The following is a 27104-nucleotide window of genomic DNA, read 5'->3' on the forward strand; positions in this document are numbered from 1 at the left end:
GGGGGTAAATATTATTAAAAAATAAGTAAACAAAGTAATCATTTTGCCCATTTTCACTAACACAGTAAGACACCAAACGCAACGCAGTAAGTATTCTTCTGAACTGGGCACCGTCGTGGAATGATCTCGCGAGACTTTATTATGACAATACATTCCAGCTGTCGGAAGTTGCTTGACGCAAATTCCAACAAAGTAACGTATTGTTATCATAAGGGTGTTTAGTGTTGTAGCTCTAATACGAACGTAGGCATCTAATTCTTTGACGAGGAGCAGGCACCCTGTAGCTCTTTCTCAGATCCTTCCGATCCCGATTGGGAGCATATCGTGGTAGCGGCCAGGGACGTCCTCCTCCTCCTGTGTTGTATTTCTAGAAGGGATCCGTCGGTGCCCTCGACGGCGTGACACCACAAAACCTAAGGAATCTTATCTGTCCAGGTGCCAGGGAGGCTGGCGTTACGCTTCTGAAGAAACTAATGGTATTGCTATAATTATGCTCTCCAGCAATGTGTGCGATGCCATCATCGATGTTTTGTATAGAGCAGATATTTGCGCCCTACGCAAGACAGATGGTGGTATTCGGTCCATTGCTATAGGGTGTACCTACATGTCGACGTATGGCAGCCAAAATTTGTTGTAAGTTTTATAGCCAATCTTTTATAGAAAAGCCTCTTCAGTTGGTTTTGGTTCAAGAGGTGGCTGCACGGCCACTATATATGCCCAAGGTACGTTGGCTGGGGTGAAAAACGACTAAAACTCGGTTAATAGGGACACATGTTAACGCGGGCAAAATTAGAAATACCAAAATTATACAAATTTCTTTATCAGTGTTATAGGCAACCCACAAAATTACTGGACAAACCATTAGCATCTTAATTATCGACAGGGTGACCCTCTCAGACCGGTCCTTATTTAGTTTAGCCATACACCCAATTATAATAGACAAATAAATTTAAAATTCATGTTTATACGAAGTTATAAGGATTGCACATATCAAAGTTGGGATTTGCACGGACTTTTCGTTATTATATCTGATGGTTAAAAGTAGGTACATCTTCTCTCAATCGCCAGTTCCAGAAATATTTAAAAATATATATTGATACGAACGGATGATCTTAATAATACGGATTTATAATATTATTTCGCCATGCACCTCCCACGCAAGGCAAAACAGAGAGCGACTTTTGAAGTTATTATCTGTGTATTATTAAATTATAATCACTTGTTCAAACGGCGAAGGAAAACATCGTGATGCAACCTTGCATGCCTGAGAGTTATTTAACACAGTTCTTGAAGGAGGAAAGTCCTCAACCCGCACTTGGCCTGCCGTGGTGCCGCTCAAGATCCTCCCTCATTTCGAGGGGAGACTTGCCCAGCATAGTAGTGGTAGTAATGGGTTAAACTTAATTGTTTCATACGTACACTTCATAGTAACTATTGGATTAAATTATATTCCTGGCTGTATAATTTTTGTCTGCTTTTTATAAGTTAGTTCTTAATTCTGACGCTGGTGTCATTTGTTTTTTTCCGTCAGTATGCCATATTTTTTGGTTACTTTTTATTGAGTAATATCTTTACGTCGAAACAATAAAATCTTGGTTAATATGATATAGTGATTTCAACAGTTAACTACAAGCATAATCAATTTATAAACTAGAGCGTTTACGCGGCGTTATCACGGAGATGCATTTGGCATTTTCTAGTCATGGCCAGTCCCCAGTCGTGGGTTCGATTCCCACACGGAACAATTATTTGAGCGATCCACAAATAATTGTTTCGGGTCTGGTTGTGCTTTGCGTCCGTAGTTTGTATGTTTGTAAAAGTCCCCGCAACACAAGAGCAATTCTTAGTGCGGGAGTTGCCTTTTTTAAAGAAAAAAGAAAGAACAATTTAAGAATTGTCACCATAAGATGCGGAAGGGATACGACTCGCGCTGTGTTCGGCAGATGGAAGTACAAAATTAAGACGGTTGCAATTACTTTATTTAGCTTTTATCTTCATTATGCATTATTTTAATTTACAATATATAAACGATATTTTGGTCACTGAGAGCCCTCTGTTGAACCGTATTTGAACTACTTGGTTGGCGGAAAATCGTTACGTATTTTTAGAATGAAATGAAAGTATCTACTGAAAGTACGCATAAAGTCGTACTCAAAGAAATGCTCGCGTCTTCTCTCGCTTGGCGGCGCTTTCGTAATTGACTTATTATTATAATAATATTCTGTATGTGTATCCTTTTATTCGTATAAAGGCTTAAGGCGACAGTACCATAGCGACATAACGTCTAATTCTCATAATTTTGTAAAAACACTGTTTCGTTAGACTAATTGGCATTAATAAGTTAAACATAAATACAGCATATACCGCTTGGATTTAAGTTTTTTTAGTTAATTAATAAGTTTTTTACTCATTAATTTATTTTTTTATATTGTATACTTATTTATATTACACGATGGCACATTAAGCATGAATTATAGGTACGAAACACGAACTTAACAACTGGCTAAACAATGGGTAAAGAAAATCTTAAGTTACAACCATTTAGTTTCTGAGAAGTGTGCATGAAAGTTGATGATTTCTCGCGGGGACATGCCGTGCTTGTTCACGCTCACTCGATGTCTCTCTCCTGTGCTCGACGCCAACTCGCCGCAGCCACCACCCCGTGCGGGTGACCCCGATACTGCTGGGGCCTTATCTGTTTTACCGCACTATAGCGTAAAACACTAATAGTAAAGAAGAATCTGAACACCTTTCCTGTTAACAACTACTTACTTAATCGAAATAGAACAAGGAGGCCAAGAATGTATAAAGTTTTCTTTCTCATCTGAGAAACCCCTAAAACCTTTGTATAAGTAAATCTTCCTGATGTTTACGGGATTTATTCTTTCTCGCGAAATCTGGAGGTCCTTCATGTCTTCAGTTTTGATAGACGAGTTATATATTCTTTTTAAAGTGTTTATTTGATAAACATATAAAAAATCAGTAGTAACAAAACTTAGAAAAGCATTCGGGCCATAAAGTTCGAAACATCGTGACATCTGGCGTATTGCGAGTAAACTTTAGACAGCAAAGTTTATGAATCCCGCGCTAATTCTTAACTGTAGGAAAACTACAAATTAGAGTTCTTTAACTGGGATCAATCTCTATCATCACGCAATAGTTTGGCATCGGGAGTCGATTTTTCATTCACTTTGATTAATGTTGAACAAAACATTGAACAAGAACTTGATTCCTATATCTCAGAGACGACTGTGTATAGTTTGTGGTGAGTGAAAAGTGAATTCAGTAAGACAGTTATTTACTGCTCCGTATGGAAATCTGTTAAAGTATAAACATACTCATAATAAATACTATTATTACTGCCATTCCATCAAATTAGGACAATATTAGAAAAGCTAGATGTGGATATATGGAGGCAGATAATAATAAGTAGCATTACTATTTATGAGAAGGGACACAATAGCGCTGCGGCGGTGTTAAGTTGTACTAGGAGAGCGCGGCTACGCGGTGGCGGCGGCGTGGTGGGCGCATCGATCGCGCTCCCCGCCCGCCCCGCCGCCGCCTCTAGGGCGCACTTCACTCCAATAGTTCCATACCTTGCTCACTTCACGACTACCACCTTATGTATGAAACGTAGTATCTATACGCTTTTATTGTTTAGCCACCCCCATTAACAAAACCTGATATCTACCGCTTGGCGGCACAAAGGTCACTAGTCGAAGAGCGCAGGGGACGTTGGAATCAGCCCATTTTTTACTCTGTTACAGTTTGACGTATTTCGTTTTGTAATCTTGGATTTTTCAAACTAGTGCTTTTCGTGTATCCAAAGTCGAAAAACGCGTTACGACTCATTACGAGCTAAGTGACTGTAATATTGGAACCCGTGAACGTTTGTTGATCGTGGGTGCAGTATATTTATAGTTGACTTGTATTATAAACAAATTACGTTGCCCTGGACGTACCTACCTGTCATCCAACATATAGAAGCTGTACTTCAGTTGAGTGTCATAAAGTGGTATGAGATATACGAGTGGAACACATATCAGACGTGTATAGTGAGTTTTGGTATTCTAGGCGTGTTGTTGTTTTTATTGGTCGACAATATAAAGCTTCACCACGTTTCGTCACAGCAAACTACGTTACTCAAACCATTTTCCTTCGCGGGGATCGCCATTGAATATAAGAGGACAATCAGTAAAGGCGGCGTCATTGAGTCGAATAGAAGCTTCGCCGAGGCTGGCTGGGGGAGCGGAGTGCGACCGCAACGGGGGCGGAGCGGCCGGCGGCGCCGCCGGTGGCGTCCGCCCTGGCTACGGATATGAAGCGCTCTCCGCGGCTAGCGACGGCAGTGAGGGAGAGCCGGACGAAGCGCCCGAATACGCTGCCTTTGAGATGGAGCTCTCCGGAGGAGGAGAATCTATAGAAGGGCCCTCTTCGCGGGGCTCCACCAAGGTCAATTTTCCCCCTGAAGTCGAGTTAGAGAGGCGACCCACCGTATCCGCAGTTGCCTCCGCAGCTTACCACCGAGGTCGAGGCCGATCTATGAGCGCCTGGAGCGACATCAGTCGCTCTAGTATACGTTTCGAAGAGAGGTTAGTACATAAACAAGTATTTCTATTTAAACATCTTTAAATTTAACTACGAACACCTTATAATAATTATGTACTTTATCTTTATAATTTAATATTAAAAAAATACCTCAATATTACGACATCAATGTAGTAAATTGATCTAAAGATATCTACGATTTTTTATTACATCTTTTTTCATTAAGCATTACATAAGATGCTCATATTAAAATGCAAGTACAGTAAAATTTTCAAGAAAATCGTTTTCCTCTTAGGAATACTATTTTTCAATGAACGAAAGATTTTGTCCAAGAAGTCTACTATTTAAGAAATTGAATAACTCCTACTTCGAGGCATTTTTAATATTCAGTTTCTACAAGTGGAATATTCTAAATTAATAGATAACGAAGATAACATGCCAGTAGGGAGACGTGCGAGTTTAGTTCAGTGCTAGTTTCAGGAGATACAACCCATGCTCATAGAGATCGCTTATCCTAAAGGAGAAGATACGCATAGTACGTTCAAAATACATAACATCAGGGATTTCTACATCCACTCACCAATTTTAACATATTTTTAAAACGAAATAGCAAGCGCCTTTCGATCATGAGAAACGCTTGACGCATTCCTCCGTATTGGACTCATTTCGGCATGCGCAATCCAAACCGCGGCGACTTATTGCGACTATGTGTTGAAAAGGGCGTTAGTTCTTTGGTAGGATCTTTAATTTTGAGCCTTATTGCAACCGCGGATGTATTACTTTGATTTTTCACAATTTCTCACGCTTGAATCCTAAAACTTTCGACCCTGAAGCGTAAGTTGCTTTCAAGAAAACCAAAAATCTGCTAAAGTGCGAACATAATCTACTTAAAACCTCTTAAATGTCTCACAAAATCTGTGTCAAGCGTGATGTTTACATGTAGGTATGGATATAACAGATTAGGTCAGCAAGTGAGGGGAAACTTGCGCTATAAACGTTCCATGATTGATTTATATAACAAACAACAGTTCTATTATTTTGTTTGAAAATGGATAATATATTCTGATTACTTAGTTTAATGACTTAACATGTTTTTATGTATTGTACTTTTTTTACGCTATTTTTGGGGGACTTTTATATGGGTAGAACGAAAAACGAGGTCACCAGAAAACCAAACTACTGAATTCGTTTTATCCAAATTAAGAAGTTAGCAACTCTGTAAGTAAGGTAAGGTAGAGATAGTGTAAGACGAAGTCTTGAAATAGAATGGGAAAGCCACGGTGGGTCTACCGTGACCAAACTAAATGTAAAAGTAATGTATGCCTAGCGATCGATAAAAAACTCAAAGGTACTTAGTTACAACTTTGAGGAAAGCAACAATTTAGAGACAAAAATGTAGCCAGTGTCATTAACACTGTCACATTTTAGTCGTACTTTTCGTATGAAAATAATAGTACGTTACCAGTAAAAGTTTGAAAGACCGACAACCAATGTTACGAGGGGTATCGCGTTATAACCCAGGTAACTGGGTTATGGAGGTCCGATATACAGTCGCTCCATGTAAAATACTGGTATTCAGCTATGTCCAGCGAGACTGGAAGCCGACCCAGGATTCCAGGACCCGGACAGACTAGGAAAACAGGCTAGGAAAAAAGGAAAATAACAATATAGTGAAATTAAAGATTGATATAAAGATTCTGGAAATGTGACCGAGTTGAAAACGCTTTTGACCCTGGCTGAGCTTAAATAATTATCTCTATTTTTATTAATTATCGTTTCCTAAAATGTAAATAAAAATAAATTTAAAGTAGTAAAATTGGTGACCACATCCATTTTTCCATAAATCTCGAACTTAAACGATAGAATAGAACGAACATCACCAATATTTATAAAATTCAAAAAGAACATTAAAAAGACATACACAATATTTTGCCGAACGAAATCTCCGACCGCGTTAAAAGATATCTCGGCATAAAAAGTATCATATGTGTTAATCCAGGTTATAAACTACTTGTGTATTAAATTTTATCCAAATCCGTCCCGTAGATTTTTCGTGAAAAAGGAACAAACACGCCTCCATACATTCAAAGACTTTCGCATTTATAATATAAAATAGGATATAACCATGTAACAATGTAGGTATTAAGTTATACCATAGTTATACCTGAGTATATTTTCTATTTTTGTTGATGGGTAAAGTTAAAGTTGCCGTATCTTCGGGTACCAGCGGATATTCGAGCTAAATGCCGCGTAATTACAATCTTAACTAAGCAAGGGGAAATTGGGGAATCTGGTGTAAATAATTTTATTTATTTAGTTATTTGATCATACCCGCGGGAGCTTGCATAAATGTATTAGGGAAAAAAGTAGCCTGTTTTCCTTATCTCATCGGTTTTGCCGTTTTGCAGTTTTGCCAAAAAAGGATTGCATTAGCATCTTGCAAGAATTATTACTGTGTAATGTAGAGATATTTTTTTAAGTTAAGTACCCGATGTCCGAAAATAAATCAAAGCTGTGGCCAGCTAAAACAATTACACAAACAGTAAAAAACATGTTCTATTTTAACCTCATACTCTGCTAACATTTACTTAATGTTGAACAAATCATAATCGTTCTGAATACCAACATTCATTTAACATTTCATAACTGGAAAGCTAACGATACGTTTTGCACAGCTTTTGTTTACACAATCATTAAAAATTTCCAATGAGTGCGGGGCTCGCTCGCTAATAATTGATGGAAAGTTAAAACCGCTGATTTGTGAACCATGTAGGAAGAATTTATTTTATTTTTGTATAAATTGGAATATTTTAAAGGCCCCCACGCATTACGATGAGACTAAATCTCTCCTATATTCGCTTGAGTTATGGGTCACCTACCTAACATACGTGCTTTTATGAAAGTTGATGGTGGGCTATTTTAACGCCTCTTTTAATTATCAACTAGTCAACCCGTGTAGTTGCTGAAGATTAACAGCCAGAGTTAATTTCTGACTCAAAGTGTAGAAGCCCAATATCGACGGCTATAATTCACAATTTAATGTCGATCCTATTAAGCCTAATAATATAACACCCGAAACTGTTCAGGATTAATGTTTAAATGATCGATAATATTGTCAAAATACAGCCCCAGTTGTAGTATTAAATATGTATCGGTAATTAGCTTCACACGTTCTTGAAGACAGGGCTGATATAAAATTAATATGGTATTGGCATCATGCCTTGTTTAACCTTCTAACCCACTACAAGATAATGTGATATTATTGCTTGGAGGAGTTCAGTTGAAATATAACCACACTAATGAAGAACTCGATACTCAATTTATACTCACTTTCACTCTTTAGCGACATGAAAGAGAGAAAACATATTTTAGTAGTTGTTTAGCTAAAATAGGTTTATAGTGTGTTTATGAATAAGAGGGTGTATTAATGTATTTATAGCACAAAAGTAATAAACAAGGTATATTCAGAAGACAGTAATGAGAACTACTAAGTCAAACAAGACAAAACTTAAATAAGCAGCATTCTATAAATAAAGACATTTTCTACTTGTGTATCCTGCTCCCCGTAATTTATTGGGATTCAACTTTGGTTTAGCTGCCAGGAATTCTAAGTTAGTTAAAGTTACAGTAGAGTTAGTTCAACTGCGTAACTTTAAACCCTGCTGATGCTGACGGTGGCACATTCATAACGAGCTGGTCGAATAACAGACTAAAAATGTCACGGTGACATTTGAGGAAGGCCGCATTATGAAACAATACCTAATAAAATTTTCCTAATAGTTTAAGATGCGTCAACGAAACTCAATACTCAAATTCGTATATCTTCAATTCAGTGAATAAAATTCATATTAAACAACTTATAATCAAGACGAAGACTTGAACACTTTTGCTGACGAATAAGAAAATATTTTTCTGTATGCTTTATGCATGGTACCTAGTCAAGCTTTAATAGTAACTGGGGTGGAAATATCTACAAAAAGACCGTTTCAAATACAAGCGGAAATGTTGCATTGCAGCATAGTCTATTTCATTTGTAAGAATGGTAGACGTAAGAATATTAAAATGTAAGTGAATTTCCACCTCCACGGCGCTCTGCTCTGTATCGTCGTTCGTCTCATGTTGTCTACCTATTGTGCTCCTTCTATTTTTTATGCATTATGTATCTAGTTACTTAGTAAAATATACACGCTGTTTGTGGGTTACGGTGAATTTTGTAACAAAAGGTGTAAAGTGTAATTTAAAACCCGATTAATGACAGTCGACTATAATTATTCGCCACCAACGCAAATAGTCGTGAGATCAAACTTGAGGCAACACACCAATGAATTTTAAAACCGACTGTTCTAATCGTGAAGGAAAACAATCGTGATAAAACTGCTCTTTAAGGGATGAAAAAATTAATTTGCTGACCAGTGAGACATAAAAGAAATATAATAAAAATAATTTAACCCATTTAAGTGTTATTTAAAATACAAATATAGTTTCTTTCAACTAAGTATTTTTCTACTCGCAGGCATCATCTACGAGTTAATCAGCACGGGTAAACTTGGGAGAGAGAACGCGATTTTTTTACCGCACTCAGTTAGATGAAAGTTTCTCGGAGTCTTATTTTACTTGCTTTAAGAGTTTCTGGGCAGACATAAAATCTTTCGCTTCTTTATTTGGGAAACTGTAAATGTTAAAACCGTGGTTTAGTTATACCAAATGTAACTATACAAAATCTACTCAAAGTGATTCTGCTAACGTTGAGATCACTCTTCAAACCCATATTGTAAACTTGATAGAAACATAAATATATACTTATAATATATATTGCTGAACAAATTGACAATAATTTTAAGTGCACCGCCCTCATATGCACTGAGAACCATCCAATCAGCATTGTTAAAAATATAACACCGATAAATATTTTGTATGTTTTTTGTAGGCTTTTTCAGTACGTTTAGGATCCTCGTAGCACAGTTATGGAACGTGTACAACAGAAATAAGTGAGGACATTGTGATAAATGAGTTTATCTTAAGTGCCAACTGGATGCCTGCCCGCTTTGTTGCGACAGAGCTGACAAACGTTTGCTGCAGTAACACTGTATACTATTGTATTGACTTCCTTTAATCTAAAGAAGAGTAACAGTTTCACTAAAATGATTTACATCTAATGGCAACACGTACGTTTTTGAATACAGCTTTGGTTTTAGATTTGGTTTGGTTTTGTCTATAACACTGATAAAACTGCCGCGAGTGATATGTTTATATGAAGCTGTTCACATAACTTATTGATGTCGATCGTTCAGCAATACATCAATATCTCTGTTCACTTAATGGGTGATGAGGCTTGAGTCTCCTTCTTGTCTTATTCACGAATTAAGTTAAACAATCCTTGTGAAGTTACCTGTTGTAGTGGGAAACAGACCTTAGACGATAGCTTTTAAACATAATAAAGACACACCCTTGAAGGTTGACCCGCTGCAGATTGAGCTCACCCAATTTATTAAAGAGGCGAACAAAGTCACATCACTTGGCGACAATTACTTGATAAGTACTCACACTAATGAAAACATCAATGTATTAACCTTACTGGCCCTCTTAAGCTAAGCTCACCTAGTATGTGGTTCAATTACGTGAAACCTGTACACGACGCACATTTATTTTATAAACTCTTAACCGATCTTTATCATGTTGCATGTGTCTTCACACAGTCGGATTGTTGGTATATTGTAACAATAGGATCCCGGTAAACTATAATATTCATGGTATTCAATACGAATAAGCTAACGATCTTTCCTTTTGTCCGCCTAACCTTGCTCTCAAGTTTATATTACTGTTGTATTATAGATCAGGCATTAAGATTTTATCTAGATAAACCACCATCAAAACTAGCACAAATGCAGAATATCGATAACCGGCATATATGTACCTAACATATTATATACAGACATATACGAAGGGTCGACTTCCTAGAAGAGCTCGCCCCTTTAATATTTAATCTTGCCGTAGCTGTTTAACCACGACGATCATATATTTATTATTATGATGTTCGCAATAAACCTCTCATAAATAAATATTAATAAATTTAAGCCGTTAAAGTTTTCCATTGGCTCGCTAGAATCCTAATCCGTTATGAGGAAGGATTCAGTCTTTGAGTTAATAACGTTGACCAAGTGCGAGCTAGAAGCTTAACTACCTCTCATAGTTAGGACTAGATGTGACGTTGAATAGACTCAAAACATCATTATAATCTATGCGACGACCGACTTGACGTCGAAGCTATTTTTGCGTAAAATTTATTCAAACGAAGGCCGAAATTATGAAATCTGAAGCGAGTGGCGAGTAAATTAATTTTGTTCATAATTGCGAGAAGCATCGAGCTAAAATATTAACGTTAATTATTTTTCATCTAATGCCAGCGTCGATTTCTTCGAAAGCACGTCATTCTCATGAATTCCTTATATTTTAGCGGTCCAGTTTATTTGTAATTTATAAAAGATAGTTCACGACTTTTGTTTAATCACGAAAAAAATAACAGTTCTGCCAGTTACACGAATATGTTTATGCATGGAGAAGGATCCAATATTACAGCATTGGACAGCGATGTAGAAGAGTACTACGAAACGTAGTGCGCATCCCATCTTCTTTTTGTTTTTTGTATCTATTTGTGTTTTGTAAACCTTATAATAATAAAGTATAAATATCACGATGTTGCAGGATATTTTACTAAATAATAATAATAACCCACAATAACTATCGAAATAACATTTTCATTTTTTACTTATTGAAATAATTTTCATTAGTAAGCGTTCTGTTAATTTTCTGTAACTAGTAAATTTTATGTAAACGGGGCTTTGAGGAGACATTAGTTTATCATTTATAAGGGCTACTTCTGCAGAAAAATATTAAGTATTGGGAGTGGGTGATAAAATCAAAATTTTTATTACAATGGAAATTCAGCATTCATGTCTTAATTATATGAATATAACTAAATAATAACAATGCATCTCTTTACTATGTAAAGCGATATCTCAAAATTCCAAGAACTTTGTTCAGATTTGAATATTTGCCAAATTAGGCTTTAAAACATCCATAATTTTGCGACAAGAACAGCTATAGCACATGATATTATTATATACATGCATATAAATATTTAATAAGGTTAACTTAATACTAATACTGTCTGACTTAATAAAATAAGTTTTGCCACGTATAGAATAAACTACGTATAGGACCAGGCAGCCCCTCAATATTACGAGGCTTCAGGTTCATCGCTGAAAGGTTCCACACCGTTCATATTTGATATGTTCATTTATAATACAAACCACCAACTTGAAATAGAAGTTTCTTTGAAAAATACTGCACGAAATAATTTATAATTAAGCATGGCATTGAGATATACTTCAAACCTTAACAATTAGTAAAAGATAACATATTTTCCGTTTCAGTTTTTCGAGTAACAAATGAAGAATTAGGAAAATTATATCTTTGTATCTAAATTGTTAAAAAATACCATGACCAGATGACCAAATTCATCATTTGTTGTTATCAACAATCCATACTAATATTATAAATGCGAAATGTCTGTCTGTCTGTCTGTCTGTCTGCTACTCAATCACGCCTAAACTACGGAACCAATTTGCATGAAATTTGGTATGGAGATACTTTGATACCCGAGAAAGGACATAGGCTATATATCATCACGCTACGACCAAAAGGAGCAGAGTACCAGTAAAAAATGTTACAAAAACGGGGAAAAATTACACCCATTCTCTCTTATTGGACGCAAGCGAAGTTGCGCGGGTCAGCTAGTAATACATACGTAAGTTCTGTATAATGTGTATAGAACAGCGCTAACGTTGCGTATTTTATATTTGTAAATAAAACAAGAACGAACTCTCGAACAACCACGGCCACAGCAGTCACATGTTGAATTAAAGACAAATGTCTTTATTTTCCCACATTTATACTATGGGAAAGACGATGTGTACACAAACCCTAACAAGACCAGCATATCCGCCGTATTTACATAACAAAACACTAGGACCGCGAACACTTGTAGATTTTGACTACTGCAATTTACATCTGGTTGCATAATCATATTTTTCCACCTAACAATGTTAAACTATGTTATTTTAAGGTTCTCTTCTCCCGATATGACGTATGCACGACATCTGATCAAAACGAAACCAAACAAATAACTTTACCTTTTTGAGTATCGATTAGAGGTGTTAAATATCTATATTATAAATGCGAAAGTAACTCTGTCTGTCTGTCTGCCTGTCTGTTACTCAATCACGCCTGAACCAATTTGCATGAAATTTGGTATGGAGATATTTTGATACCCGAAAAAGGACATAGGCTATACTTTTTGCCCCGGGAAAATGAAAATTCAGGTGGCGGACGAAGTCGCGGGTAAAAGCTAGTTCAAAATAATAAAATACAAGAAGTCATTGTTTCTTTTTGTCCCTTTGTGGAACGCAAGTGGCAATCACTCCTACTGCTAATACTGCTGATATACTACTATACCACTTAGGCTGGTGTTACCGAGGCAAATCTATTGGGACCGAAGTCAGGGTGTCGGAAGCTCTAAACTTATTTGATCGAAGCCTGGATCGGTGTCAGATGTGTAAAATCAATCGGAAGCTCTGTCTTCCGGAATCCGAGACGGAAGAAGTCTAGAAGGCTTCCTTCTAGATTTCTTAGTAGGTACAAGCTCTGTATTTTTTTATGTCGCTGTGTTACGATCTTCGTTGTAACCTCCTATCCGAAATGATCGCACAACGATCGAAAAATCAGTGTCGGAGCTCTGAAATATCCGTCACTGGCGTTCGGCACTATTAATACAATTTATAGAGGAAATTCCACGGGTATTGTAAAATGTATTTCTAACATTTGCGTCTTTATTACCATAAATCGCTCTCGTAACTTTATTGGTCGTCGCAACACTCACAGCACCGTCCAAAAATATACTTATAATGTTGATACGAATAGGAAGGAAAATATTTAGATGACCTTTAACATTTGTACGTTGAAGCTCACATATAAAACATAGGATCATTAGAGAGTTTTGGTAAAGTTACCAAGATCCCATTTAATACTACGCTATTAGGGCGGTCCTGCCGCCGTGAATGTTAATATTTGTACCGCCACCGCTGAGCTTCCACTTTCGCCGTTTCGGTTCTATGGAAGTGACAGCGATCTTTATTGGCGAATATCCACCAGTCATCAAGTATTCATTAACAAACCACAAATAAGTATACAGAGACAATCCATTAATAATTAAGTAAATAAATCTCCCTTTGAATACTGTAAAATGCATGGGCTTATGGAATAAATAATGCGTATAGATCAAAGGTTATATTTACACAGGTTACAAAAGCGCGCTAATACATTATGCCCGGCTTTTTAACCGGCCGCTTGGCCGGGAGTAGCCATGTAGCCTTCACATCAAACCAAACTTACCTACTCGAATTCAAAGGTTCAATTACTTTTTCTATTTTCGTCTCCAATCTTTTTCTTACAGGAAAGATCACTATCACGTCGATGAGATTGACACAATTACCTACGTATCGGTCGAAGGTGTTTGAGTGCCGTCGTAAAATGTCTCATAGATTTAGTACCCCACATTCCCCACCAAAAATGTTGTTGTTGTTAAATAGTTTTCTGAACAACGTATCCGTAACTCCAAATCATTGTCACCACAGAATCAAAACCATGTCAAGTTTATTAACTCGCGATCCTGGAGATTTTGAAATGGCATGAATTGTAGGAAATTAAAGACCTATTACATAATTATTTCATATGAACTGGTTCCCTTTGATCATAAAATAAGATTGATATATACACCGTGGTAAGTGTAAAGGATCAAACTTGAGTAAGTATTTTGCGAGCATTGGCGGCGGGGGTGCGCTGAGAGCGCGGCGCGGGAGGGCGGTCGCCTGGCGGCGGGCAGTATCTCGTGTGCGAGGCCGACTCAAATCACGTTTAGTCTTCTTACAGGCAGTGTGAAACGCACGGCTCACGGCCGACACGTCGCAGATACGTCGCCGCCGCGTGTGCGCGTACATCTATAAAACGTGTAACTTCGCGCGCGCTACTCGATACTAAGTTCTCGTTGACTGGACAAGTGCATATAATGATGTTCTACCACCGTTTTAAAACCAATACTATAGCTTTCTTTTACTGTGTTTTTACTAAAATCTTTATCTTATAACTTTTTTATTTCTTTACGCCTCTCTTAAATCTGCGAATTTAAAGAATTTTCTCTAAAATTTTCTTACAATTTTGATGAAGAATAGCTGTTATGGAATTAGGCGACGATATATTTTTCATACATGGACGCAGCGGGTTTGTATAATTTGTCGCCATGTACATAGGTAATACTAGTAAGAAATAGAGCACATACCTCGCAAAAAGCACCGAACATGATAACAGAGACGATACGAACAAGTACTGTGATGTATAAAACATCACTACCGTGATAACATTTATTGAGTATACATATTATAGCACACAAATCTTGTAATTGAATTTGAACGTAACCGGCTAGCTCTACCTACACATTTTGAGGTCAACTAAATAGAACGGGAAAACAACTTGCAGTCGGCAAAAATAGACTATTGTGAAGAGACACAACCACTCGAGACACTAGCACTCATCTTCTTTTCGTTTCCCTTCTTTTCGCTTCACTAATACAAAGTACATTTTATATAATAATGTTAGTAGATCACAATTGTAGAAGAATTGCACTCTGGAGTAGTATTGACACTAATTTCTTACAATAAGCTAACACCGACTCATTGTTCTTCAAGTGCACTTTCGTTGCGTCCTAGATGGTTTAATTCTAGAATATCGATCTATCCTCATATTTATATAAATAGGTACTTATATTGCTGTGGCCGAGTCACTTAAGGCGCTTTAAGCTGGAAACTAGAAATTGTCCTCGTTGTTAAGATGTGTTTAATTTATGAATATAGACAAAGATTATCTTATGACGCTAATGACGTTGTCCTTTACTTATGCATAGTTAATGAAATAAGGGGCGACGGTGTATTGTAAAACTAATATAACTTATAATATCTAGCGGTACACAAATTTGATCTATTTAAAGGTGTTGTCGTCGTTCTTCGATCAAAGCTCTATGTCACGAAGCTTAGCGAGACCAGACGCAAGATTACAGATACCGCCTGTGTGACGGCACCTGTAGAAGGTTCATCTTCGTACATTTGAGACTATATTAACTAGTAAGCCGAGAACTCGCTGCACCTGATTGAAAGGCTCTTATGCAAATGGGGCTAGTTTACTTTGTTTACCGACGTTTTGACTCTTAACGTTCTGCTTACGAGTCAAGAGACGCCTCGTCTCACGAACTGGATAAAATATTGAGACCTGGCACAAATAATGAAAATGAGACATGTCACGCTGTATATTATTGAGCGAACCTAAATAAAGTAAATATTCGTGAATTATGCATGCAATTCTACGTGATCATGTAGCAGATAGGAATATCAATGTAAAAAGGCGCGGTGGCTGTTCCTGCGTATGGTCAAGACTATAAAAAAGGTCGAGTCCCATCATGAAGAGTCGCGACCTGGCAACTGTTTGTGACATTAAAGTGTTCCATTATTCGAAGGAACAATTATGCCACGCATAACTTACTCAAGTACTTATTTTACTGTGAAAAGTGCGAGACACCTGGAACGCACTGCAGTACACAATTAATCAACCCAAAGTCCAAGTGGTTGAACAAAACCCTCTTAGGTGTTGAAAGCGGTACGGAATGTAAAACTTCATTCGCTAAGCACCCGGTAATAAAAACTAGTCCAACAAATCGTCCTTTTTGGTCAAGCAGCTAAGAATTTGAAGAATTTATGCTCCGAGCTTGTTGAGTTGACAACACATAGTGACATGATCGGTGCATTCCGTAGAATATTTGAACTACGGTATCATTTATTATGAAATATTTTCCCATAGATAGTACCAATAAGCGGTTCGGTTTAAACTATAGATTACCATAAAGTTACCTACAATGTACAAAATAGACGTTTAAGGCGATCAGTACGTATGATTAGTGTTTGTCGTGGCAAAAATGTTTATCGGGTTAAGGAACTCCAATTTAAAACACGTGGCAATTAAAATACATTCACATAATAATATTTATAGTCCAAAACGCATTTACTAAACTTTATTATTCAATTCTAACGAGTAACTAATTGTCATTTGTTTGTCAAAGGCAAAATTTAACAATATTAACAATAAAGTATTCCCTACGCAAATAATATAGTGAGTGTAGGTAATACATGGATTCTTCGAAACATAAGAGAGGAATGCTCGTAGCAATGGATTATGTGCTGTCTAAGAAAATACGAAATGTGTTACTGAAATAAAATAGTCCAGTATGCAGGAGACTTGACGCTAATGAGAGATAAGGTTGAGTGCTGTCGCCTACTACCTGAGTTAGAAATTCGTGGGGCGTGTAGAGCTGCGACAACACAACAACTTTTGTAATAAATGTTCTGTGATAAAGGTATTTTTTGCGTGGACTCAAACAAAAAGCTACGAAACGAAAACTTATACTGAAATATGTGATAGTCTTTCTGAGATACCTTTCATTGCTGTATTTATTTAATAAAATTTATGAAAAATTAACAGATAGAAAATTAACTGATTTATTTTCGCAAATGCTTAAATAATTAAATACCTTTACTATATATTATATTAGGTATAAGTAATCGATATTTAATAAATTATTGATATTTCTAAAGGAAACAATCGCAACATCCTGTGCCAATTGTCTTAATTAGTTATGATAAGGATTACCTTACGCGTTATTGTCAATAAAAATTACATGTAGGTGTATGTTGTCGCAAGCGAAAGTAAGATATCCTTTACAACGTACAATTTCAAATTCAACCAATTATTATACAGAAGAATAAAAGTATTAGCTTCATACTTATCCACCGTATTTGTTATTCGTTTCATAGATGTATAGCAAACAGACTATAGAACTTGACTCATCTTATCTGAAGAGGCAGCGAGGCATCGTAAAAGTATTGTTGAAACTACCGTACGGACTTAACTCGTGGGTACCTATATATTAAACAAACGGACCAGGTACTCAGCATTTCCCGTGCTACGTTTATTCATAGGTGAATTTAAAATAACTCATCTTTTTAAAATAATACACTATTCATCATACTCTGGCACAGCTATTTTAAAGCAAATCAAGTTGAAACTGCTTATACGTTTACCCGCGCTATCATGCTTTAAGCTTTTGACGCATAAAAAGCTAACTATTTTATTATATTAACATTGTGTTTATTCATTTCATATGAAGTGTTCGGTTCTTACAAATTTGCATATTTTTATCGTTGGAGTAGATTGTAACGAGTATATTATAAGTAACAACATTGCGATTAACGTGTCATCCCTGAGAGCTAACAAAAATGTCATCGTTTGTGTCTAGGGATCAATTCCGTTAACTGAAACCGGATCAGTGTTCAAAATGTTCAAAGAATACGTTACTTTGATTTGTTGCTCGCTGATTTGTTGTTTTATCACTAATTCGAACTACGAAAGAAATTATCGGGGATTAGACTAGCGTTTTTGTTATTCATGTGTTGGTTAGTGCAGTAACATTAACTCGTAGTCGAAACACTCGTAACTGTCTAACTGGCAAAGTTTCCGCCGCCGACCAACTCCAGCCGAGACAGCCGAAATTCACTTAGACATTTCACATTTCGCAGAAGTATCTATTGTTATTGGCAGACCTTGTAACCATTTCCTATTCGGGCGGCTCATTCTGTTAGTAGACACACGGATATTGATTATCTAGTTATTCGTTTAATCTGACTTAATAATGAGTACATTGACTCGCTTTCATCCAAGAGATGTTCTTAGAAAATCCTCCCTGTTTATTAATAGCGAGCATACGAAAATTTTTGACAGAGCAATTTTTAATATCTTTCAAAGTTTATTTCATTTTAATGTTCAACACAAAGTAAGTACTTATTTAGTAAATCTATATAGCTCGTGGGGTTTCTTTATTACGTGCTCAAAAATTGTTGGAGTTAAATTTAACGCAGTTTCAAAATGTAGTAAATATTGTAAATAGTGTAGGTACAGGTTGGATTCAACATTCCGTTCTAAATTAATCTATTCATATCCATTCATACAAAGGGTTTGAACGGGTTTGAATCAAATTAGGCGCACAGATACAGATACCCAGCATAATATAAAACATAGTTTTATCTTTAGCTTAAAGTTGTTAAAACATAGTGAATGTAGGATGACCAATGAAGATAGAGCGTGGGCAGGGACTAGGGGCTGTACCTACATTGCTTTTTCCCAAAGATTATACTGACTGACACGTTACGTCAGCAAGTTGCTGAATAGTGGTCATACATTTTGCGTACAAATACATATACCTAGTACGTAAATTAATACAATACTTTGTTAACTTGAGTTGCTTAAATGATATAATGGAGTCATATTATTCAATTATCCTCCGTCAATCGCTATTTGATGATTGAATGCTTCGTACCTACTGATTGCTAACTATAGTTAGATAGACTTCATTGGCTAAATGTTTCCATACTCTGCGGTGTTTCCGACAAACCGCGTGCCAGTTCATTCGATAGAAACAAGCAATAATGCTTGGTGAACCGTGAATCAGCTAACCAAATTTCGTCATTTCGCAGCAAAACCTCGCTAGCGTACGGCCTGAAGCACATTGATCCACCTTGGTCAGTCATTTACGGGAAATTTGCAGCGAAAATCATGATTTTTAACACGAAAAATATAAGCTCGTTAACTGCAATTTGTATGTTTAAGATTAATATAATACAACGTATATTGCGTATTAGCGAGGATGACAATTATTTTGAGGTCAATTGAAAACGATTTACTAGGGAGAAAAGTATTACTATTTATTGAATAGCGTCAAAATTTACTTTACCATGAAAAAAGATGGTGTATTTTCCAACATGCCAACCTAGGTGCATGGGTGCTTTTATCATATTATATTTTGATATCACATATATTTGGAATCTGAAAATGTGCCTCTAAATTCGTTCATACTTATATAGTATATTTTAAACAGAACTTTTTTAAAAACTAGATAAATGAAGGCAAGGTTTATTACGTCTTCAGACATAGTGCGTCCAGCATTATACAGCATAGACACCGACTAAGGAAAAAATGTGGCACGTTAATTCAAAGCCACGACCTGGCTCACTTCCTCATTAGTCGTTGTATGTATAATTGTATGCTTGACAGGATTAAAGCCTCGCTCTATTTATCACTACTCTTGTTGCTTGCTTCTCTTCAACTGATGCTTTCACTTACTTGATAAAAAAACGACTTTGTCTGGATACCCAAAATACAGACGAGCAATAAAAACGGACTGGTTAGCTCCTCAGAATAGATCAGGATCATAAATTATGTACCTACAACCTGCCGCTCCCAAATGAAATGTAGGTCATGAAACGCGTGAAAAGGCTCGATATCATACACTCACCACAATAACAACAATCTTATTACACTCGAATACATCTCTTTTTATTCGACTCAATTTTATTTGCTACATCGTAATAAAGAGCTTACACATGTCGTTACTCCACGACAATTTCAGCGATTTGTAGAACTGATACCTGAAGTTAGTTTACGTCGTTTGTCATTCATTTCCGTTCTATCTCTGTAACAACTTGAGTGTGAGTTGCATTGCATGTCATTGTGTAGATACATTACAAGTACATAACGACGTTCCTACAACATTAGTGTTCAAGTGGACATTCATATCGAAGGACATTACCAGTGAATAAATTACCAATAATACGAGGCGCCATCATTTCGCGTTGAGAGACACGGATGTCCGTACTCGAGTGCATCTTACCGGGATATAATGTCGATGTTCTTCTTCCGATTCCACAATCTACAACGTGCAGAGGAGAAGCGAAAGAAGCACAACAGAAACACGAAAACTAGAAATATCAACTCAGACATGTTCAGTGCCCCGTCCCGCCTGCTCGAGCGACCGCTCAGCGAGCCGGTCGACAGCCTCGACGAAATCGCCCTACAGATTCCAAGGTTTATTACACTTGTTACCATTTGGCTTTAGTTTTATGCCTTATCTGGTTTCATGTGCTTGCTTTTTGTGTGCCTCATTTTGAGTGTTTTTCAAATCTGCAAATTCGCACTCATTAGCAAACCTACCTATAATAAAAGATAATATTAATTCACTATGAACACGGCTGCTCGCGAAATTTCGAAATTTCAGACAAATGATGGTTTGTTATAACGAGAGCAACATTTTATTAATCTTTTTTAAGTTTATTTTTCAATTTTACTTATTTTTACTATTAGGGTTATTTGGTAAATCTAACAAGTACGAGTTAAGTGTAATCAAATCACTTGATACGTTTACGAACGTATCGCAAACCAGAAGTATAATTTGAACATCATTATAAATTCAACGCACATTTTCAGACTTTCAATTTTGACACCGTGCCAGAAAACATCCATCCTCGGACGATTTAAGTTAAATGAACGAGTCTTTAAGTCTGAAATTGTATGACGACCATGTCGTTATAGATGTTAAGCTAACGCTCGAAATTCTAGTAACGTAACCTAAATCACTGAGGACGACAAACTTCGCCAACAGTTCCAAATCCGTTACATAACCGAAATCTGTGTAAACTCAACGCTATACTCTATACCAAAAAATGTAAATCACCAGCGTTACTTAAGTTCGTGGACGACAAAAAAATACAATATTGATGGTACCTTAATCTTAAATATACGCAGTAGACGGACAGATATTTCTAACAGGAATTAAACCATTAGAACAGAAAATCTAAATACAAACGATAATGGTCTGTTTCTATCATTAATACGTAACAAATACATACTATACTTGTTCGATTAACTGAAATTTCGAGATTTCGCAGAACCCATCCAAAATAGATGAAAGTGCCTACATTAGAGACACAAACCATTTTTCATAATACTCGAAATGATACAATTTTAAAGTAATGACAAGAACATAATTATACCTCAACATATACAATTGTTCTGGCACTATTCAAAACATAAATTACAAGAATCCAATTCGTTTAATTCTCTTTGTGAGTTTTCATAATCAGATATGAATAAATCGATCAATATTCAATAACTGTGCCTGAGCCTTTGTCGGTAGCTACCGTATTGCAAAGATTCTCAATTGAAAAATATTAAATTTTAATGGGAATTGGATTCTGAAGACTATTCATCAAGTACTTATTGTATTTAAATGATATAAATAAAATAGCACTATAGTTTATGTTACTTTAGCGATATTTGTGGCCTGTCTGTTGATGTTATAGTGGACTAGATGAGTAGATGTTTGAAACGGTTATATAGAGTTTAGACATGATGATTACATTAAGAAAAACATTACAAACATTAATATTGACTGGTTTGGTGATTAGATTCCGAGATGTGGAATGCATGTTTTTATCTGAAATTTAAGGAATCCACATGTTAATCTCAATAGAAGAACTGATTGCGCGGAGCTATTCCGCTATACATATATTTAAAGTAGATTACGCATTAAAACAGAGAAACGTCTTAACTTTATTAACCAAAATAACGTACCTTTGATATTTTTATATTGATCATTATATATGTGCTTAGAAATATAGTAAAATTAAGTCACAAAAGTTCAAAACGCCCTTTGAATTCTAATACAATAAAACCATTTCATATTAATATATTCCAAGGGTCAGTTTTTTACGTAAGAACAGATTGATAAGTGCTGACTACTCGACAAATAACATGCCACATAAATATTTTTTACGGTCCAATAATTATTCCTATCTTCTTCGCTGGGCTGCTGTAATATTATCATGCCATGACATGTCATAGTAAACACTGGCTGTAAAACAATCAAACACTGAAATGCATTTCATTTTTTTTTATTCTCCGCCTATTTTGGTTTTTAATCAAGTAACATAGAGCTATAACAGGAAACAGCAATGCAACGACGTTTGTTAAAGCCGTCGAACTCGTTAATTGTATTTGGTCAACTTGTCGCAAGCAGATTTAAATCGGTTAGGCAAAGGAAATGAACGCCGATTTGTACGTTTCAAACTATTTACATTTTCCGTTTCCAAACTTTTATAAAAATGTAATTGTTTCCACCCATTGTTCGTGAAATGAAAGAAGCCTTTGCGGCAGTCATGGTCGATATAACAAATAAATGCGTCGTACAGAACGCCAATATATCTGGTGAAAACGTAATACCATCGGATCCACAACATAAATTAAACCTAATAGCCTGACGCCTCTCCTCGACAGAGATTGTGTGCTCCTTTACTATGTTTTCACTAACAACTAAGTACGGCTTTTGTTTTATATGTGACAAAATAATTTATTAGGTTTTAGATGAAGATGTTTTACATGAGCATCAATATTATAATATCAAAAATCATCAATAAATAAAAAAATATTAAGTATGTGAAATTCCCAGCCGTTCGAAAATCTGGGTTAAAATAAGGACAGCTGGCAAACAATTTCCTGGACACTCTTTTTAATCGCCATAAAGCCGTGAGCGAATGATATAATTCACCATATTTATAACTTAAATTATAAGTGTTATGTTAAAGTGCTGACATCGTACAGTTGACGGAAGACAAAAAGGTACCGTATCCATTAGCGGACCCCACTAAGTAACTTACCTGCTAGAACAATCTCATGCATAATGTGTACGAAGTAGAATCCTGGTTTAACTCGTGTCTTACGTCTGTCATCACTGTGAGGATGGGGTTTAAATTAATACAAATTTAACTTAAAACGCTATAGAAACACATAAACACTACTAAAACTACCAATTACGGTTTTAACTCAGTTCATTCGTTCGTGCAGAGATTACAAAAAATATACTTGTTATCAAATATTATTGAGTACTTTTTAGCCATGAACGAATATGTACCTACTCTCGTTAGAGGTATCCCTTTATCTGTGGCCACCCGAATTATCTGCAGTAGATCGGTTCAGACCAATTATGGCAATTTTAAGTATGAGGAAATGGTATAAGACATAACTGATTACTCTGTCATTACATTTTGTTTTCTGTACTTCCATCAATACTGCACCCAACTAATTAATTAAAATAGGCTTACAAATTAAACAAAGTAGTTTAGATTGATTTTTATTCTGATATTGAATACAAGTCTTTCACGCTCTATTCTACAATACATTCAAAGTTAAAACAAGCATCATCATGATTGCCGGACTTTCCTATTTGTCTATGAACCGTATAAACAAATAAGTCCAACTCAGACTTCGACAATCGATTGAAGAACTCGGTTAGAATGAACACATGTGTAGGTAGTAGGTATATTCTTTCATAAAAATGGATCGGCAATGTGCATTATCGACTTCTTAAATTGCCATAACTTTACAAATACCACTTTAGAAGCGTGGATTATGATATTACCAGGGCAGGCGTTACATTATACCAGAGGCACGGCCGCTTTGTGCCCGGAAACGAGATAAGCGCCTCACGAACACTATATCTATATAGTATGTTCCCATACATAATAATTTATTCGAGAAGTGCTTCCAGCCATTGTATGATGAATTTAATTTCCGTCACCATTCGCAGGTTTTACAATCGCGTTACTTGAATGGCGGCTTTATTTTAAAGTCAGATTTTACGACTTTATTGGTTCATTCTGTTGACTTAGCTCCTGCGGTTCTGGCGAACATATTATTACATTCATAAAGAGAAAGGTAGGCTCAATCTTGTTTACAAGATCAACATACAATATGATGGCTGCGTGGAACAGTAATTTCGTGCGTGCTATCATACAGTCCGAGATAACCGTCTGTATATTTACTTTTTCACGTTTTATTTTTTTGCAGTACCCTGTTGCTTGTCGATATAACAAAATGCTCTTGAATACTCTTGATCTTGCTGCTCTCATGAACGACGTGACTACTATCAAAGTCTATCATTTACGCGAACAAATATATATTTTTTAATTATAAGCATTTTTAACACGACAAATGGCAATACATAAAATAAAGTTACTTTTTTTTACTCCTACGGTGTTTGAATTTTCGATGTACCTATTTACTGTGATCCAATCCTACCTACTGTATTTTAAAAGTAAAGCTCACGTGTTTAATACCTATAGATGGCCTTAATGCTAGAATCTCGTTTTGTTCGGTACGTATGTGAGTGATGATACACCACGAGTGCAGACTATGTGGGATATAATTTGATTGATGAAAGTTGAGTTGTCACACACTATATTCCTTGCTTTCCTCTCTGTTTTGTACTGACCATTGCAACCTGATTATTACGCATGACTATCTACAGATAAGATAACCTAACAACAAATATAAAACACAGACGTATTTAAATAAATGTTGATAAAGATGTAGGAAACAGTCGTTTGTCAGTCCAGTGAAGGGAAGAGAGTCCAGTGAAGACGAAGAAATTAAAGATTATCGTATTACATAACATACACAGAACATTAAGAAAGTAGTTGAAAATAATTTAAAATACATAATACCACAGTACACGTCCTAACAAATAGAGATATAAAATATCAATAAAAATAATGTTCAATGTCAGGGATAAACTGCCTCGGTCATAACTATACATACATATGTTGACAAGTGTGTGTTCAAACTGTCTTCGTCTTTGGGGAAATAAAAAAGTATGATGTCATGTTACGCCGATTTCATCAGGAGCCATAGAGCAAGTTTAATCAATGTCTCTTGTCCATATCGCGTATATTTTAAATTAGGTCAGAAGTTTGCAACTAATTTAACTAGACTGGAATATTGTAGGTACAGTCAGCTCCAAAAGCAGCTGATCAGACTCAATCTTTCGAAACCCTATATTCTGAAGTGTACACATTATTCTATGGAAAAACCATTTGCTATTGATTGAAATTTTAATTCTAACTCATTCTACCTGATTTTGTTGTAGAATAATGTGCACACTTTAGTATTTAGGGTTTCAAAAGATTGAGTATGATCAGCTACTTTTGGAGCTGACTGTACTAGCTAGAACCTAATTGATAGAATCGTCTACTTTTATTACTGTACCGATGTACTGTACTGCACCTCAATACTACACACTCCCCTTATAACGACAGTGTTGCGAATCCCTGGAGACTTAGGAAACAACCGACTTACTTATATTTTTGTACCCCAAACGGGTTTTAAGCACTCATGACTATTTATATTTGGTCACTTTTATTACGTTATAATCGATAATATTCCCATTTATGCCGAAAGTAATAAATCAATATCGTCAGCATATATTAAACATTCATTTGACTGCCAACAGACACAAACCCAATCAATAATACAATTAATCATATAACTTTTTTGGACTGTGCGCGAGTTCATTGTTTCAATATTAAATATTCAAGCGATAGTAGGTAATGTGCGTGTTAAGAGATATTCTGTGTAGCAACTACTAGGCACGTAAAATATTTAACAAATTTACTTTAAAAACGAGGTAGATTCAAAGTGGTCTGATCTTAAACGTGGCCAGCAAACCGATTTAATATTATTTCAGGTACTTTCAGTTACTGTTGCTAGTTGCTACAGATCTATATTTACTTAGTTCTAATTGTCATGAATGTCGAACCAACAAATCATGACATTAATAATATAATTAATGTCGAAGTTCATAATCGGTCTGATCTTTATCAACCATTAATTTGTCCAGACTGATCCCAAAATATCAAATTGGAACGAGCTTCTAACAAGAACGACCAATCAGAAGATCCCTTTTAAACCTGTAACCAAAATAATCTCTAGTTAACGTAAATAAAACATGATTATAATAAACTTTATGCTTCAATTAAGGGCAATTTATTGGCTGCACAGTTATACGAGGAATTTAATTAAAAAACCACCAATAATGCACTCTGGTAAAGAATTTTCATTACACAACCACTCTTTGACGAATCAATTAATTTAAAACTGCAACACACAAACCACGTCGGCCATTATCCATACATGCCGTGTTCAATAAAAGCCTGAAAGGTAATCGTCAGAAAAACCACGTTTGAGCAAAATTAATTTTCCGGATAATTAATAATAACAATTTATAGACTCATTTTGCAACCGTTATCACTATGAGAATAAATTATTTGAATGGAATTATTATAAGGTGCAAGTATTGAACGAAACTCTATCTCGGGTCTCACTAGTGTAGGGAGCGGCCTAACGGCTAATCCAGGGATGGGTGTTTTCAACGAACTGAATTATTAACAATTTTCTTCAAGATTTACGGTGTTTTAACATCATGTCCAATGGTTCACTTTGTTGAGACCGGCCATTTTTGTTGATTTTTATCATCAAGGGCCTGAAATAAGGACCCTTGAAGCGGCGATTATACAGATGATTTAAAAACGATTTGCTTGAGACAAGAGCAAAGGGGACAAAAGGCTTGACGAGAAGGGTAAAATGGGGAAGAGGCGGATCGATATTTATCAAAAGCCGGGTAACGGGGGTAAGGGCCGAAAAGAGCAAGAATCCCTGAAGGAAGCAAGATAATGAAA

General features: G+C 36.0%; 1 protein-coding gene across 9 annotated transcripts in view; it reads left to right on the forward strand.

The window, feature by feature from the left end:
* Positions 1 to 3632: 3632 nt before the first annotated feature.
* Positions 3633 to 27104, forward strand: part of SLO2 (slowpoke 2) — a 56720-nt gene continuing 33248 nt past the window's right edge. For all 9 annotated transcript variants that reach the window (XM_076134727.1, XM_076134730.1, XM_076134732.1 and 6 more), the window contains exon 1: positions 3633 to 4592. In XM_076134727.1, coding sequence (XP_075990842.1) covers positions 4393 to 4592 — 200 coding nt within the window. In that variant the 5' untranslated portion in view covers positions 3633 to 4392. The remainder of the gene's footprint in view (positions 4593 to 27104) is intronic.

This window comes from Anticarsia gemmatalis, chromosome Z (genome assembly GCF_050436995.1).
Source record: "Anticarsia gemmatalis isolate Benzon Research Colony breed Stoneville strain chromosome Z, ilAntGemm2 primary, whole genome shotgun sequence".
NCBI classification, from domain to species: domain Eukaryota; kingdom Metazoa; phylum Arthropoda; class Insecta; order Lepidoptera; family Erebidae; genus Anticarsia; species Anticarsia gemmatalis.